This window comes from Mesoplodon bidens (genome assembly GCF_964165515.1).
Source record: "Mesoplodon bidens genome assembly, chromosome: 19".
In the NCBI taxonomy this organism is placed as follows: Eukaryota; Metazoa; Chordata; class Mammalia; order Artiodactyla; family Ziphiidae; genus Mesoplodon; species Mesoplodon bidens.
Genome location: NC_138179.1, coordinates 47999460 through 48014632, shown reverse-complemented (window position 1 = coordinate 48014632; position 15173 = coordinate 47999460). Strand labels below are relative to the sequence as shown.

The 15173-nt window shown below is 35.6% G+C and overlaps 1 protein-coding gene across 2 annotated transcripts in view; it reads right to left on the bottom strand.

Annotated features, from left to right (window-relative positions):
- The window catches only part of CDC27 (cell division cycle 27), a 62942-nt gene that overhangs the window by 4066 nt on the left and 43703 nt on the right, over positions 1-15173 (bottom strand). The window contains exons 11-18 of one of the 2 annotated variants that reach the window (XM_081218132.1): positions 14305-14512; positions 13920-14092; positions 10907-11059; positions 9587-9795; positions 7624-7741; positions 4786-4914; positions 1362-1436; positions 388-544 (exon numbers count right to left, since the gene is read on the bottom strand). In XM_081218132.1, the coding sequence (XP_081074258.1) occupies positions 388-544; positions 1362-1436; positions 4786-4914; positions 7624-7741; positions 9587-9795; positions 10907-11059; positions 13920-14092; positions 14305-14512 (1222 nt within the window). The remainder of the gene's footprint in view (positions 1-387; positions 545-1361; positions 1437-4785; positions 4915-7623; positions 7742-9586; positions 9796-10906; positions 11060-13919; positions 14093-14304; positions 14513-15173) is intronic. The other variant, XM_081218133.1, reaches the window with a different exon arrangement.

The following is a 15173-nucleotide window of genomic DNA, read 5'->3' as shown; positions in this document are numbered from 1 at the left end:
ATGAAGCAGATAAGGCAGGCATTAGTTACATAGATTGAAGCTTAGGTAAAAATCAGCAATGGATTTGTCAAAAATCACACAGCAAACTAGATCCAGAACTGAAACTAGTTACCTGGCTCCATATGCACGCTGTTATTATACTACCCTGTTCAATTTCCCTAAAATTTCATTTGGTATAAAGAATCTAACATGGTTAGAGATAAATAAAAAAGCAGTCCCTAAATCCTTATACAAACGGTAGCTTTCTGAATACTCAAAAAATTTTCCACGTTTATTCTGTGCCATAAATAAATATCTGTTTCATCTTACCAACTCTGATGTGGTGTTTCACTAGCTTTCTAGTTTGAATAACCACATATAAACCTAATTCACATGGATGATACTCACTGATCTGTTCCTCTTGGGTTATTGGCTCCTCATCATCTGGAAGGTAGCGCTTATCAATTGCCTCCTTAATCTGGTTATTGGCTCCTTTAGGATCTAAATCCATAGCCCAAGAGAAATTCATCAGGGCGAGGTGCGTTTGACCTAACTTCTTGTAAACCTAAAAATAAACAGCAGCACTACATTTTTCATTAAGTTGTAAGCTTCAACTATAAAATCCTAAACATTTTAAATTTAAATTAGGCTCTTGATTATGTGCTATAAATTCATTCTGAGGAGTAGAACATTTTCATCCTATCGAATAATTCATACCAACTTTTGAGTTCCTTTTAGTATATTCAGATATTATTTTCAGAATTCCTTGCCTATATCTCTCAGGTAGTGAGCTTCCAATAAACCTCACTGTCTGGAACAATGATAGTGGAAAGAAATGGACGATAAGCTGCTTGATTAGCATTCATTTACACTGATTTTAAACAGAGTTATATCAACTCTCAGCACCTGTCCACTGTCCTCAGCTACCTTAACCAACTGGCATCTGGGGGCCCAGTGTGTAAAATCCTGACTAGTCTGGCCTTGGAAATTTTGCAAGCCATTTTTTCAAACTAAACAACACAGCGGCATTACTTTTCTTCTTTTGGGGGATGTTTTGAGTGTTTTATTGATAATTGGAAGCTAAGGGCTTTCCCTGAGGTAGCCTCAGTTATGAACTCATTACTGGCCATTGGCTGCAAGTGCTAATACACTTCCAAAACTATAGAAGGATTAGGGTTATAGGGTGTGTGTTCTTGCTTCTTCATTAGGATATCATCTTCTTAAATGTTAAACTAAATCCATTCTTTATTTCCAGAGCAATTAGTTCAGAGCTCCAGTTGAATTTGCTCAACAGATATTACACAATAAAATATTATATTTATTCTTCAAAATTAATATTTGTTATGAAAGTCACAGTTTAGAACCCAGGCCCCAATCTTTACCTTTCCTATTAAGAAGTAAACGAGGGACTCTTTGGGAACAATTTGTTTCAATTCTTCAAGTTCTTGTAAAGCAGACTGAAAAAAGCAAAGAAAAACACACTAGCAAAATTGTACAGTTTTTTTTTGTTTGTTTGTTTGTTTTTTTTCTTTTTGCGGTATGCGGGCCTCTCACTGTTGTGGCCTCTCCCGTTGCGGAGCACAGGCTCCGGACGCGCAGGCCCAGAGGCCATGGCTCACGGGCCCAGCCGCTCCGCGGCATATGGGATCCTCCCAGACCGGGGCACGAACCCGTATCCCCTGCATCGGCAGGCGGACTCTCAACCACTGCGCCACCAGGGAGGCCCTAAAATTGTACAGTTTTGACTAAGCAAGTGTTTTTACTTAATTTCCAAAATCACCTTAACTAAAGCTTACTAGATCTTAATCAATGTGCTTCCTTGTTGCATTAATTCTTGTTGTGAAAATAAAATGCAAGGAAAATACTTATGACAACAGGAACTAAGAAGTGGCAGGAATTCACCAAAATTCACTGAAAACACACACAATTCTTTGTGAAATATGGAGGTGACAACCCTTGCTTTTGTCACCATTTTGTTTAAAATAACTAAATACTATCACACTGTATATGGAAGTGTTTTAAAAACTAAGTTGCAGAACTCTGAAGTTCTATTCATTTACCTCCTCCCTGACACCAGCACTAAGCTTTGAATACCAACCTGACATTTTAACTAATGATGAAGAGCCTAAAATTTAACCCTCTGAATTGAGTTAAAATTATCTAGCAATTTTCTGACCACTGCTAAAGGGTTCAGGAGATTGAAAAGACAGATAGGAAAACTGCATTTGTATTTAAAAGAAAGATATGATGATTAAAAATAAAAACTGGGGCTTCCCTGGTGGCGAGGTGGTTGGGAGTCTGCCTGCCAATGCAGGGGACATGGGTTCGAGCCCTGGTCTGGGAAGATCCCACATGCCGCGGAGCAACAAAGCCCGTGTGCCACAACTGATGAGCCTGCACTCTAGAGCCCGTGAGCTGCAGCTGCTGAGCCCACGTGCTGCAACTACTGAAGCCCATGTGCCTGGAGCCCATGCTCCGCAACGAGAAGCCCACACACCACAACGAAGAGTGGCCCCTGCTCGCCATAAAGCCTGAGCACAGCAGCGAAGACCCAACGCAGCCAAAAATAAAAACCAAAAAAACCCCCCAAAAAACTGGCTCCCCAAATGAGATACTGTCAATTTTCCACCTAGTAAGTGGACAAAAATAAAAAATTTGATGTTACATAAAGTTACCATGAGTGAGGGAAATCAGGTATTCTCATCACTGAGGGCAGAATTGTAAATTGATGCAACCTCTGTGTGAGGACAACTTAGTATTATCTAGTAAGTTAAAAACTGCAGGTAAACATTGATTCAGCAATCCCACTGTTAGGAATCTGTCCTAGTTATGTTAACTAACATAATATTTTTCTAATCAGAACAATAAAAAATCAGTGAGAAGAGTGACATTGCTTAACATTTTTGCAAATCTCTGGTTAACAGAAGGCAGCTGGACTCTCTTATCTGCTTCTGCATTCAATCTGTTATGATATCACATCAAGTAATTTTTGAAACATTCCACTGTACACTGGGGAGAAAATGAAAGTGAAAAAGGCAAATAACATCTAAATATTATTAGGAAAATAGTTTTGACCTTGTGGACTTCTTGAAAGGGTTTTTGGGACCACCCCCACCAGAAGCTCCCAGACCATACTTTGAGAATCACTGCTTTAAAGAAATTTTAATCAACGTAACATACCCCCAAACTTCTGTACTTCCACACCACACACAATTCACACAGTTCAGAATTGATGTGTTTTTTCCTATGACTATACGTTACAATTGTTATAAAAATTTCATGTATCTATCATGCCTCCCCCCCGATAATCTACTTGCAAATAGAAAAACAGTGAGAAATAGTGTCTAACACAGCACCAGAGTTCTCATTTTTGCCCTAAAAGACTTAAGACTTACACAACTAGATATCAACACAACACATTAAATAGGGTGGTGTCCAGCAATGTTTTTGCCACAGAGAGACTGAGGTGGCCCTCTAACACAATTTGATTTTCATTTTGGAGGCAAGACATTTCAGAAGCAATCAGTAACTGTTCCTTATGCCCTTTTTCTACCTGTATCTAATCCATGCATCAAAGTAGCCAAGCCCCAAGCTGGTACTCAAAAATGACTATAACCATTATTGCCTGGACAGTGGATCAGATTAGAACATGAGCTTCTTGAAGCAAGTATAGGGCTGATTTACATGGCATTCCTGGTAGGTGTGGTGGCATTAAAATGGCTTTAAGAACAATAAATTGAATAAAATCCTTCAACAGAAAAACCTGGCCACATATCTAGAGAAGTACAGTGAAGCAAAAAAATGAAAACAAATGCTGAATTACAATTATAGTACTTCAAAGAGCAAGTTAAAAGTGTTTATTAGATTTACAAGAAGTTTTAAAAGGACAGAACAGTAGGATTAGACATCCACTTCTTCATAAAGAAAACCAGAGCAAGACTAGAAGAATTACCGAATAAATGACAAAGAATAAATTATACATTTAATCCCTTTATATATCTTTCTTAGTCTTGTAAAAAGTTAAGGGCTTACCACCGAGTTTGTATTTTTCGATTTCAGCAAATTTCAATGTGTCCCGGAAGAACAGATTTCTAGGGAAAGAGTCTACTAAAATGGATTATTTAGCCCAAGTTTTTCCGTGCACTTAAATTTCGGGTATTTTTTTGGTAAGTTTTTAACTGCTTTTAGTAGAAAGAGCCTGAATTTATTTAAAAAGTAACCTGAACTTAAAATCAAAACTTTGGATTCATAGTTTATGATTACCTAGTCTCCCTGTTATAAGATCTCATAATTCACTATGTATACTTTTCCTTTATGTATTATTCCTGTGATTATTTGATTAATGTCTGTTCTCCCTCTAGAAGGGTACTAGATGGTAAGCTATTCAAAGGCAGGAAATATGGTTGCTTCACTTGCCACTATATTCCTAGTGCCTGACATACAACAGATACTCAAATAAATACTTATTGAAAAATGCACACATTCATTTGTCATCTGTTCACATATTTTGGTCCTAACAGGATGGTTTAGGTTTTACATTTAAGATAACTGCCTTTCCACATAGGAAATCTTTTCAAGGGATAACCATATGTTCCTAAATATCCATACACCCATCCTTCCCATGAGTACTTCTCATGAAGAAATAAAATCACACAGGCACAAAAAAATTAATAGCTTTTAAAAATGGGGAAAATAGACTATTTAAGATAAAAATTCAAGTATAAATAACTTTTAGTTTATTAAAAAAGGGGCAAAACTTAAGCAGTACAATGTTGGAGATGATTAAGATACATGTATATATCTTACCTTATATTTTTCATTTGCAAACAAAACTGAGGCTCTGTGAAATTTGCATAGAGGGTTCTTAGGATCAATAACAATGGCTTTGTTTAGGGTATCCAAAGCCTTCTCAGATTTTTTCAGTGCGTGCTGAACCTGTAAGAAATAAAGATCCTATTTTTCCTTTTGATATTTATGAAGAAAGGTGAAAACCAAATAGTGTGACTCAAAACCAACATAGCTCCCAATTCACCATTACCTTACATAATGATAATTAAGATTCTATCTTTAGAGTAGATAGTTGGTTACCTTTAAGCCTAAAAGATAAGAAAAACCTTTGTCTTCCTTCTCAAGAAAATCTGTACTATTTAGCTAGATAATACTCACATTTTAACAGATTTATTATGGTCCTCTAAATATTAGACTTTTTGAAACTTTCCAAGAACCCCTAGAGGATTTGGCTCTAAAACTTACCAACCCTGTTTCACTCGGAACAATTACACTTTTACATATTTTAGGAATTTGTTTTAAAAATGGTCCTTCTGCTTTACATATTTGAAAACCATTAATCTGTAATTCTGGGTAGTAAATAATTTATTTTAAATAACTTAAAAAAAAACAACCAAGTCTCACTATTTATTCCTGTGTACTCATATTCTGCTCTGTTCCTCCTTAGGTGAATTATATGTTAAAAATGAAGTGGAAAAGACTCACAGACATAGAAAACAAACTTACGGTTACCAAAGGGAAAGGGGTGGGGGAGGGATAAATTAGGAGTTTGGGACTAACAGATACAGACTACTATATACAAAATACATAAACAGCAAGGACCTACTGTATAGCACAGGGAACTATATTCAATATCTCGTAATAACCTATAATGGGAAAGAATCTGAAAAAGAATATACATATAACTGAATCATCTTGCTGAAAACCTGAAACTAACACAACATTGTAAATCAACTATACTTCAAAAAGAAACAAAAACAGGGAAACTATATAGCAAAGATAAGTGACCTTTGTAGGTCTTAGAACCCACAGATCACACAATACTGGACTAGGGGCTTTAGAAACTGGCCAGTGGCGGGTATTCAACCATCACACTTTGTCTGTTTTATATTGTATAATTATGAAACCGTGACCCAGTCTCTTACCTGGAATTTGAGTGTGACTGGAAAGTGGGATTAAAACTGAAATTATGTTCCTTGAAAATCTCAATTAAAATAAATAAATAAGTTAATAAAATAAAGTGGAGTGAATGGATGGGATTGTGGAACTTTAACGAACAAGAATGTGAGAGTAGGTACTGCCAACATCTGGTGCTAAATTCATCTATGCAATGATCTTTGCAGAAGGTTATTACTACATGTGGCCAAATATTCTGCCCACAGAAGTGAAATCCTAAATACTAGTTCCCTAACAGAGGAGCATACTCTTTTATCTAAAAACTTCAAAGAAACCACTCAAAATTATAAAACAATCTGTTCCACAATAACTTTAGAAGCAAGCCTACTTTAAAAAATGTTCAACTTGGGGCTTTCCTGGTGGCGCAGTGGTTGAGAGTCCACCTGCCGATGCAGGGGACATGGGTTCGTGCCCCAGTCCAGGAAGATCCCACGTGCCGCAGAGCGGCTAGGCCCGTGAGCCATGGCCACTGAGCCTGCGCGTCCGGAGCCTGTGCTCCGCAACGGGAGAGGCCACAACAGTGAGGGGCCCGCGTACCGCAAAAAAAAAAAAAAAAAAAAAAAATGTTCAACTTCACTAAAAGGTATCAAGAGATAATCAAGTTTGGTTTATCTTAAGTAAAGTGATGGAAAAAAATCTTTAATTTGACATACTTTATATTTTTTGCACAGTATCTAACTATAAAAGAAGGTACCATGTCAATTTTTAAGAAAATTATTATAAAGAACTAGAATTCTTCCCCCAAAATGAATAGTGAAATTCCAAACTAATATAATTTTCCTCATATTGTACGCTTATTCACACAAAAGCCAAACTTGCTGAGAGAAAGAAAAAGGGGCAGGGGAAGGAAAGAGGGAGGGGGGAAGGGGGTGAGAGGGCAAGAAAAAGAACTTAAGGTACCATGTTTGCAGAGAAACTAGTAAATGAGATTTTAAAAAGCAAACATACCTTTTCTCCTATCTTATCAAAGTACAACTTATTATCAGATATATTAAAAAAAATAAATATAAAATTGGCAATCCACACTGCCTTATAATAATTTTAATTAGTCCTGACATATCTATATCACTCAGAGGCTAAAATACAGTAAATAATTTGCCTTAAATTATTACTTAATTTAGGAGCTAAATATTAACATGGAAAACTGCTTTCAAAAATATGAAGTATCTCATATGAGTGTTATAATAACCCTATGAGGTATGCAAGGTGGTATTACTCATCATTCATAAAATAGAAGCTCAGAGAAATTAAGTAACTTGCCCAAGGAATGAGGGTACTCCAGTGATTTCTCTTTATGCCAAGCAAAAAGGCAATAGTTTTGGCTGTAAAAGAATCCAGGATATTGTTTCAAGAATAACAATAGGGCTTCCCTGGTGGCGCAGTGGTTGAAAGTCCGCCTGCCGATTCAGGGAACACAGGTTCGTGCCCTGGTCTGGGAAGATCCCACATGCCGCGGAGCGGCTGGGCCCGTGACCCATGGCCGCTGAGCCTGCGCGTCCGGAGCCTGTGCTCCGCAACGGGAGAGGCCACAACAGTGAAAGGCCCGCGTACCGCAAAAAAAAAAAAAAAAAAAAAAAAAGAATAACAATAACAAAAAGCCCTAATTTGCATTATACCAATTAAGTCAATAACAAACATTTCAAAAGGGATTAACTGAACAATACTTAGAAAGCTACTTACTACTCCAATGTGGCAAAGCAAAACCGAACTTTGAGGGTTGATGTCAAGTGCTTTCTGGAAATGCATTTCTGCAAGGCTGAATTTTTCTTGCTTGTAATAAATCATTCCTAAACCATACCTGAGAGTTTAAAATAAAGTACAATTTTAGGGATATGAACTGCTAATTTAGTTCAACTAATAAAAGGATATATGTATGGAACGTGGCATTTTAATAAACCAGTAGAAAAATACTTATGGTCTTAGGATAGGCAAAAACTATCAGTCATGATAAAAAATTGTCAAAGAATTCTAGACAAGTCACTTTTACAGGTAAAAACAATAAATCCAATCCAGTCAATCAATCAATCAATCAAATAAAACTATAAAAATGAGGGAAAAAAGAAACCACATCCTTAGACCCACCACTACAATCTAGATTTAGTAACTAATTTTTACTGAGTGGTTATCATGTGTGTGTGCCAATAATTTTGTTAAATTCTTTGTGTGATTTATCTCATTTAATCCTAGAAGGAACCAAGGAGATAGGTACTGTTACCAATCACATTTTTAAATAAAAAAACTGAGGCTTAGAGAAGTTAAATAACTTGCCCAAAGTTATACAGCTAATAAGGATGCTAATCAGTTCCTTCATGATTCTAGACCCTAAACTCCTAACAATGCTACTTCCATGTTATTTGTCCAAATGCATATATATTTTATACTATAATTAGAATATGCATAGTGTCATGTTCTGCTTCCATCCCGTCTCCCCACTCACTGCGTCAAAAATATGCTCCTATAGATTTCAAAATTTACAGACTTCAAAATTATATTTTTTAAAGGCTTCAAATAGACTTCAAAATTATACATTTTAAAGGCTATGTAACAGTATAGTAACTTGATATACAGGTATTTTTCCTGAATTTTCAAAACATCAAATGAACACATTGTTACTGATTTACATTAAGGATCCCTCTTGGCTAAACTAGCTAATGATGATCGGGAATAAACACCAAATAATTAAGAAAAAAAGCACAATAGTGTATCTCCTTTATTTGTGTGGTTTTGTTTATTATTATAATTGTGTTAGAGGTGAAGTAAAGGTATGAAAAGTTCTGTGCTAATAATGGTGAAAGTGGAGATAACTGAAGATTGGAGTTGGAAAAACAAACTTGCTTAATGTTTAGTTAAATACTTATATAGTTACCTAAATAACTCAATATTGAAATTCTTCCCAGTAAAAGCTTGCTAGTCTAAATATTCCTCCTTTTCTCTAATTGAAACAATTATTTTTATAGCATAATATTTGATATGGTAAAGTTTTTTTAAGAATGCAACTACTGCAATATAGCAGAACAGACAGTACACATTTAAAAAACAACAGAAGTCCTATTAAGAACTGAGCTCTGAAAATATCACAGAGAACTTTATGTGAATGTTGGCAAGCCTGACTGTTTAATAGGTCAGCAGAAGCTAGCACTTATCAGGCCATCTTTCAGGCAATGTAACTACTTAGAAATGAGATATCCATTAAAAGGCACATATACACAAATGAAAAAATATATTTCAATAATCTAGTGCTTCAGATTTAGTGACAAATAGAAAATTGCTATAATGATTAACCCAAAAGATTAACCTTCCACAGTCCCAACCACTTTCTATTTTAATCACCATTTTAGTGTTCTAAGAAAAAGTAGCAAATCAAAGTAACAAAACCATCTATTTGCAAAAATTTGGTAGGAGAAAAGGTTGAAACTGTTGAATATAAGGATCTGGAATTCTATTGGCATTAGTTAAGAGTTTGTTAAAGGTATAAATTTCACATAAAAAACCATTTTGGTTAGAAGTTATCAACTAGTAGGTACCATTCTTAAGTATTAGTTAGTAATCAAATTCATGACAACAAAGAGATATCTAACAAGAAAAATTACTGAGTATCAGCCCCATCAATAAGACACTGCCTTTGCACTTTGTTAGCACTTACCATGCATTATAATGTCTAGGATTGACTCTGATAGCATTTCGAAAACAAGCTAATGCTTTGTCTAATTCTTCAGTTAACACAAACTCATGCCCTAATAGAGTATAGGCATAAGCATAATTTGGATCAACCTGGATAGCTCTCTGGAAGAATTTAATCGCAATATCATGTTCCCGTTGCAAACTGAAACAGTTCCCTGCAGCACACCAGGCCTTAAAAAAATGGAAACAAGAACCAAATGCACAATTAAAATTTTGTTTTATTTTTTTCTAACAAAAGCAATCTATGACTAAAATTAAGACTCAGATCTTACTTACAACAGAAAGACAACAATTGAAAGAGTTTTAATATAGTCAATCCTCATTCATGGATTCCATATTGGCAAATTTGTCTACTTTCTAAAATTTATTTGTAAAACCAAAATCAATACTTGCAGTGCTTTAGTGATCACTGCTGGATCCAAGTGTGATATGTGTGTGTGTATTTCCCCTAGGAGCAATGGTTCAGTATTTGCCAATTCAGTGTTCATGGAGACTATAGAAGCTTAAATATGTTACAGAAGTACCACTAAATATTCTTGAGATGCATGGAAATAAAATCCTTATAGGACTGAAACATGTAAACTGTGCCTATGTCTTAAAATGACAGTTAAAATTATTATTTTAATTTAAAATGAGCACTTAAAAAACATCTCTCTTTCTGTTTAATGAACTCTACTCTTGGTGACAACAGCAATTATAACAAAACCAAGTCTTGATTAATCCTGAATGAAATATCTGCTTTATGATTTTTCTATTTGTGAATCTGCACCATATACTCCAGGATTTCCCCTTCTTCTCTGAGTCCCTGCCTATACAGAAGAATACGAAAATAAGTGTGGGTGATACTAAATGAATGATTTGGGTCATTTCCATTTGGTAAAGATGATCAAAAGATAGCTACAGGGAATTCCCTGGTGGTTCACTGGTTAGGACTCTGCACTCTCACTGCCTAGGGCCCAGGTTCACTCCCTGGTCAGGGAACTAAAATCCCACAAGCTGCGCTGGTGAGGCAAAAAAAAAAAAAAAATTAAAAAAAGATAGGGCTTCCCTGGTGGCGCAGTGGTTGAAAGTCCCCCTGCCGATGCAGGGGACACGGGTTCGTACCCCGGTCCGGGAGGATCCCACATGCCGCGGAGCGGCTGGGCCCGTGAGCCATGGCCACTGAGCCTGCGCGTCCGGAGCCTGTGCTCCGCAACGGGAGAGGCCACAGCAGTGAGAGGCCCGCGTACCACAAAAAAAAAAAAAAGATAGTCACATAAGCAAAGTGTTTCAGTTAATTTACCTCTGGTGAATTTTTATCCATATCTGTTAAGTCTTTTGAAAGAACTGAAAGAGCAACATCCTTTTGAAGATGCCAAAGTGTTGTAGAGTAGATCTCCATGCCTTCGACTCTATAATTCTCAATTCTTCTAACCTCTGAGAATATTCTTTCAGCCTGAAATACAAAAACTAGTAAGGGGAAAACAAGTTGATACAATTTACATATATAGAGGGAGAGTGCTGGGCACTGTTCTCATAGGACCTAAATGCTGCTTTGTTTTACAGTGTTTATGTGAACTAGTATTGATACTAACACATGGCCAAATTGAGCAAGCTTCCATGGTAGGTCAAATATTGACGTAATCATATTCACACTTAACCTAGTTTTTATAAACAAGTTATGGCAGGAACATGAATTCTGAAAAGAAAATTTGTTTCCACCAAAAAGACAGAAGAGAGATCTATACAAAGTTAATAATTTAAAAAGAAGTCAATTATTTTATTCTCAAAAAACACTATTCCATGTTTTAATTATGGCTTTATAGAATAACTCTCAGGAAAGGTGAGAGAAGAATGACCTCTGTAATACAAAACCTATTTTTGTACTGATTATTAAGAGGTTGAGCGGAAAACTTTAGGGGAAAAACAGGCTTGGCTGGCCATCAACCCTACGGCATGTTGAGCACTGAATATTTCCATCAATGTCTTACCTGCTAGGAACTATAGTCCCTGCCTAGTATAATTCCCTTTTCTTCTGCAGCACTCTCTTGACTTTAGGGTCCCTTCTCAGCTACCAAGTCAAAGTTTTTCCTCACCACACTCAAAGCTTCCAGAACTGTGCTTCTCTCCCCTGAAGTTTGAGGCTTTGGGTTATGTAGCTCCCCAGTTTATCAATTCAGTAAGTTAAAAATTCTGAAAGTCAAGTTTAGTTTAGAATAAGGAATATCTGGTCTACTCTTAATGAAATGAAGATGACAAAATACGGAAACAGAATTTATAAAACTAGAAAAATAGGAACAATTCTTACATATGGCCATATACTATCTAAAATTAGCTTAGATTTGTGACTGCCCTGAATCCCTTAAAAGTTATACAGGTAAGTTTTTCAAATGGGCATTTTTCAAACATGCATTGGTTAAGAGAAGACAGACCTAACCACCTGCCAAATACAGGTTTTGGAAACCTTCTGGTTTAAAATTTTTCAGAATCTATTGCTTCCTCTGAAAAGTGACTGTGCCATAGACAAAAAGGAAAAAAAAAACTTATTAAATTAAGTTGAAACAAAGGCTTTCTTTAGTTAAATATCTGGGTCTACACCTGCTCTATAATTAGGGGTAACAATAAAATTCATGTAAAGTACCTGTGAAACAATAAATAAGAAATAATCCAAACAAAGCTTTTACCTGTGAACCGATTAAAAAAACCTCAATCCAGCAATGAAAAAGTCTTTCTGTCTACAACTTTTTTCTTTAGTACTAAAAATTACAAGATAAATTACAATTTATTACAAGATAGGTTACAAAAATTACAAGATAAATTACAATTGTAATTTACAGTAAATTACAATTCTGAATTTATTCTCTACCTGGAAGTACACTTCACCCCTAGAGCTTTGCATGGCTCATTCAGGGAGAAGTAATCTTTTTCTGAGCATGTTTTTTAAAAAATAGCACCATACTTCACTGTCTCCCAATCTCCTTACCATGCTTCATTTTTCTTCCATATGACTTATTGCTATGCCATATGCTTATTGCTATTATTATTGCTTATTGCTATTATTATTGCTATTTCTTTCATATGCTTATTGCCTGTCCTTATATATTTATTGGCTTACAATATGTCTCTTACTAGAAAGTAAGCTCTCTGAAGGCAAGCAATTATCTGTCTAGCTATATTACAGTACAGAAGAGAGTCTAGGATACAACATGCACTCAAATATATGCTGAAAGTAATCAGGGCAAATAAGTGACCTTATTATCAACTTTAAATAATTTATGTTAGAGAAATTTTACTAATATATAGGTTTCTTAAAGTCTTTTTTAAACGTTTTTCTAATTTTAAGTTTAGGGGCGGGGGATGAAGTGCTTTGAAAGAAGAAATGGGGAGTAAATTAGAATTTTCTTTGGCTTTAGGCTAATCATCCTCTCCTTTCCTGATTTAAACAGATAACTTAAGCAACAAATATAATTAAAATTAAAATGATAAAAGCCTTGTAATACGGACATTATGTTCTTGATTACATACAACTTTCTTCATAGTATTAAATTTATAAAACATACTAAATGCCAAAAAGTCATCCCAGTAAGAACTCTATATATATATAGTAGAAAGAATTGATTATAAATATCTATTACATGGTAAATACATATTTTCAGATCCAACTAAGTAGAATACAAATGTTTCACATAAGAATGTATGGATGGGGATTTCCCTGGTGGTCCAGGGGTAAAGAACCCACCTTTCAAGCAGGCGACACAGGTTCCATCTCTGGTCAGGAACTAAGACTCCACATGCTGTGGGGCAACTAAGCCCGCGTGCCACAACTACTGAGCTCACGCCTCAAGGAGAGAGCCCGCATGCCGCAAACTACAGAGCCCGCGTGCCACAACTAGAGAGAAAATACCTGCCCGCCACAACTAGAGAGAAGCCTGAGTGGCACAACTAGAGAGAAACCCAAGCAGACCATGTGCCGTAACAAAAAGATCCTGCATGCCTCAACAAAGATCCTGTGTGCCCCAACTAAGACCCGACACAAGCCAAAAAAAAATAATAATAAGGAAAAATAAATTTAAAGAAAAAAGAATGTATGGATGACTTGGGTTCTCTACAAATCTATCTCAAGTAAGCCCAAAGAATTTAAACTACCCCTTAACACAAGAAAGAATTGTGCTCATAAATTATAAATAGTGACAAAATAAATATAGACATTACATAATAAATACTGACCCTTTATATCTAGGCTTCTCAAGCATAAGCATTTTAATTAAATTTAAATTATCTCTAGAAAGGCATATATAACTATTTTTCATACTTACTTGCATGTACTCTGAAAGTTCAAAATAGGCTCTTCCAATCTGGCACAGGACCCAACCAGTATTGTAGTGGTGAGAAGGTAGGTGGCTCAAGATATTTATAGCTTCTTTGCAGTTGTATGAGCACAAAGCTAAATAACCTTTCCCCATTTCACGAAGAAGGCTCATCAAACCTTCTAGGAGAAAACAATGTAGTAAACAAAGGAGAAAAACACAGTAAAGCAGTCTGGTTTTCTAGAAAGGCTAATTACAAAATAATTCATTAAAAATTCCAACATCTATCCAGAAAAAAATGGAAAGCACTTTAATGAACATAAATAAATTTACTTAAAATAAGTGAATAAAATAAAATAAAATACAAAGAAGATATTAAGCATTTAAAACAGACCTGCTGCTGCTTTCTGTAGATTAAATGCCTGGATCTGAGGTGTGATTGTGGAGATTTTCCCTTCTGAAATGATTGCAGAGTCTAATTTTGTTATTTCTAGGCTATCATTTATGTTAGGTTGAGTTATTCCTCCTTTATTAGTTTTACTTTTTGTTTTTCTGTTTGGGATTTTAGGTGGAAACTTCATTTTTAATTTTTTGCTATTCTCCTGTAACAAGAAGGAAAATCCCACACTTATTACACTCATTTATTTTAGACATCCCCCCAACCCTTTTTCTCAAGTATTAGATATAAAATAAACAGTTTTGATTGATCTGTATTTTTCTCAGAAAACAAGTCATCAAAGTCATTTAATTTGAAACGCAACAATTCTGAAAATAAATCATAGTAACTAACTAGTGTTTAAGGTACACTAGCTTTAAGCATTTCTCTTTATTGAAAGTGTATCACTTTTGGGACTTCCCTGGTGGTCCAATGGTTAAGAATCCTCCTTCCAATGCAGGGGACGTGGGTTTGATCCCTGGCTGGGGAACTAAGATCCCACATGCTGTGGGGCAACTAAGCCCACGCACCACAACTAGAGAGAAGCCCGCGCGCTGCAACGAAGAGCCCATGTGCCGCAACTACGACCCAATGCAGCCAAATAAATAAATAAACAAACATTTTAAAAAAACCATCACTTTCATTATTTAAAAATAGGAACGTAAGTAGATACAACATCTAATTGTCTCAGAGCATTGTAAGTTATAAGGTACAAAATTGCTGATCTATATATGTCAAAGTTAAAGACTGTCCATAATATTTGTCAATGGATGAAGAAAATTTACCAAAGGTATAAGTTCCTCCAATGGTGCAAAGAAACGTGCAAA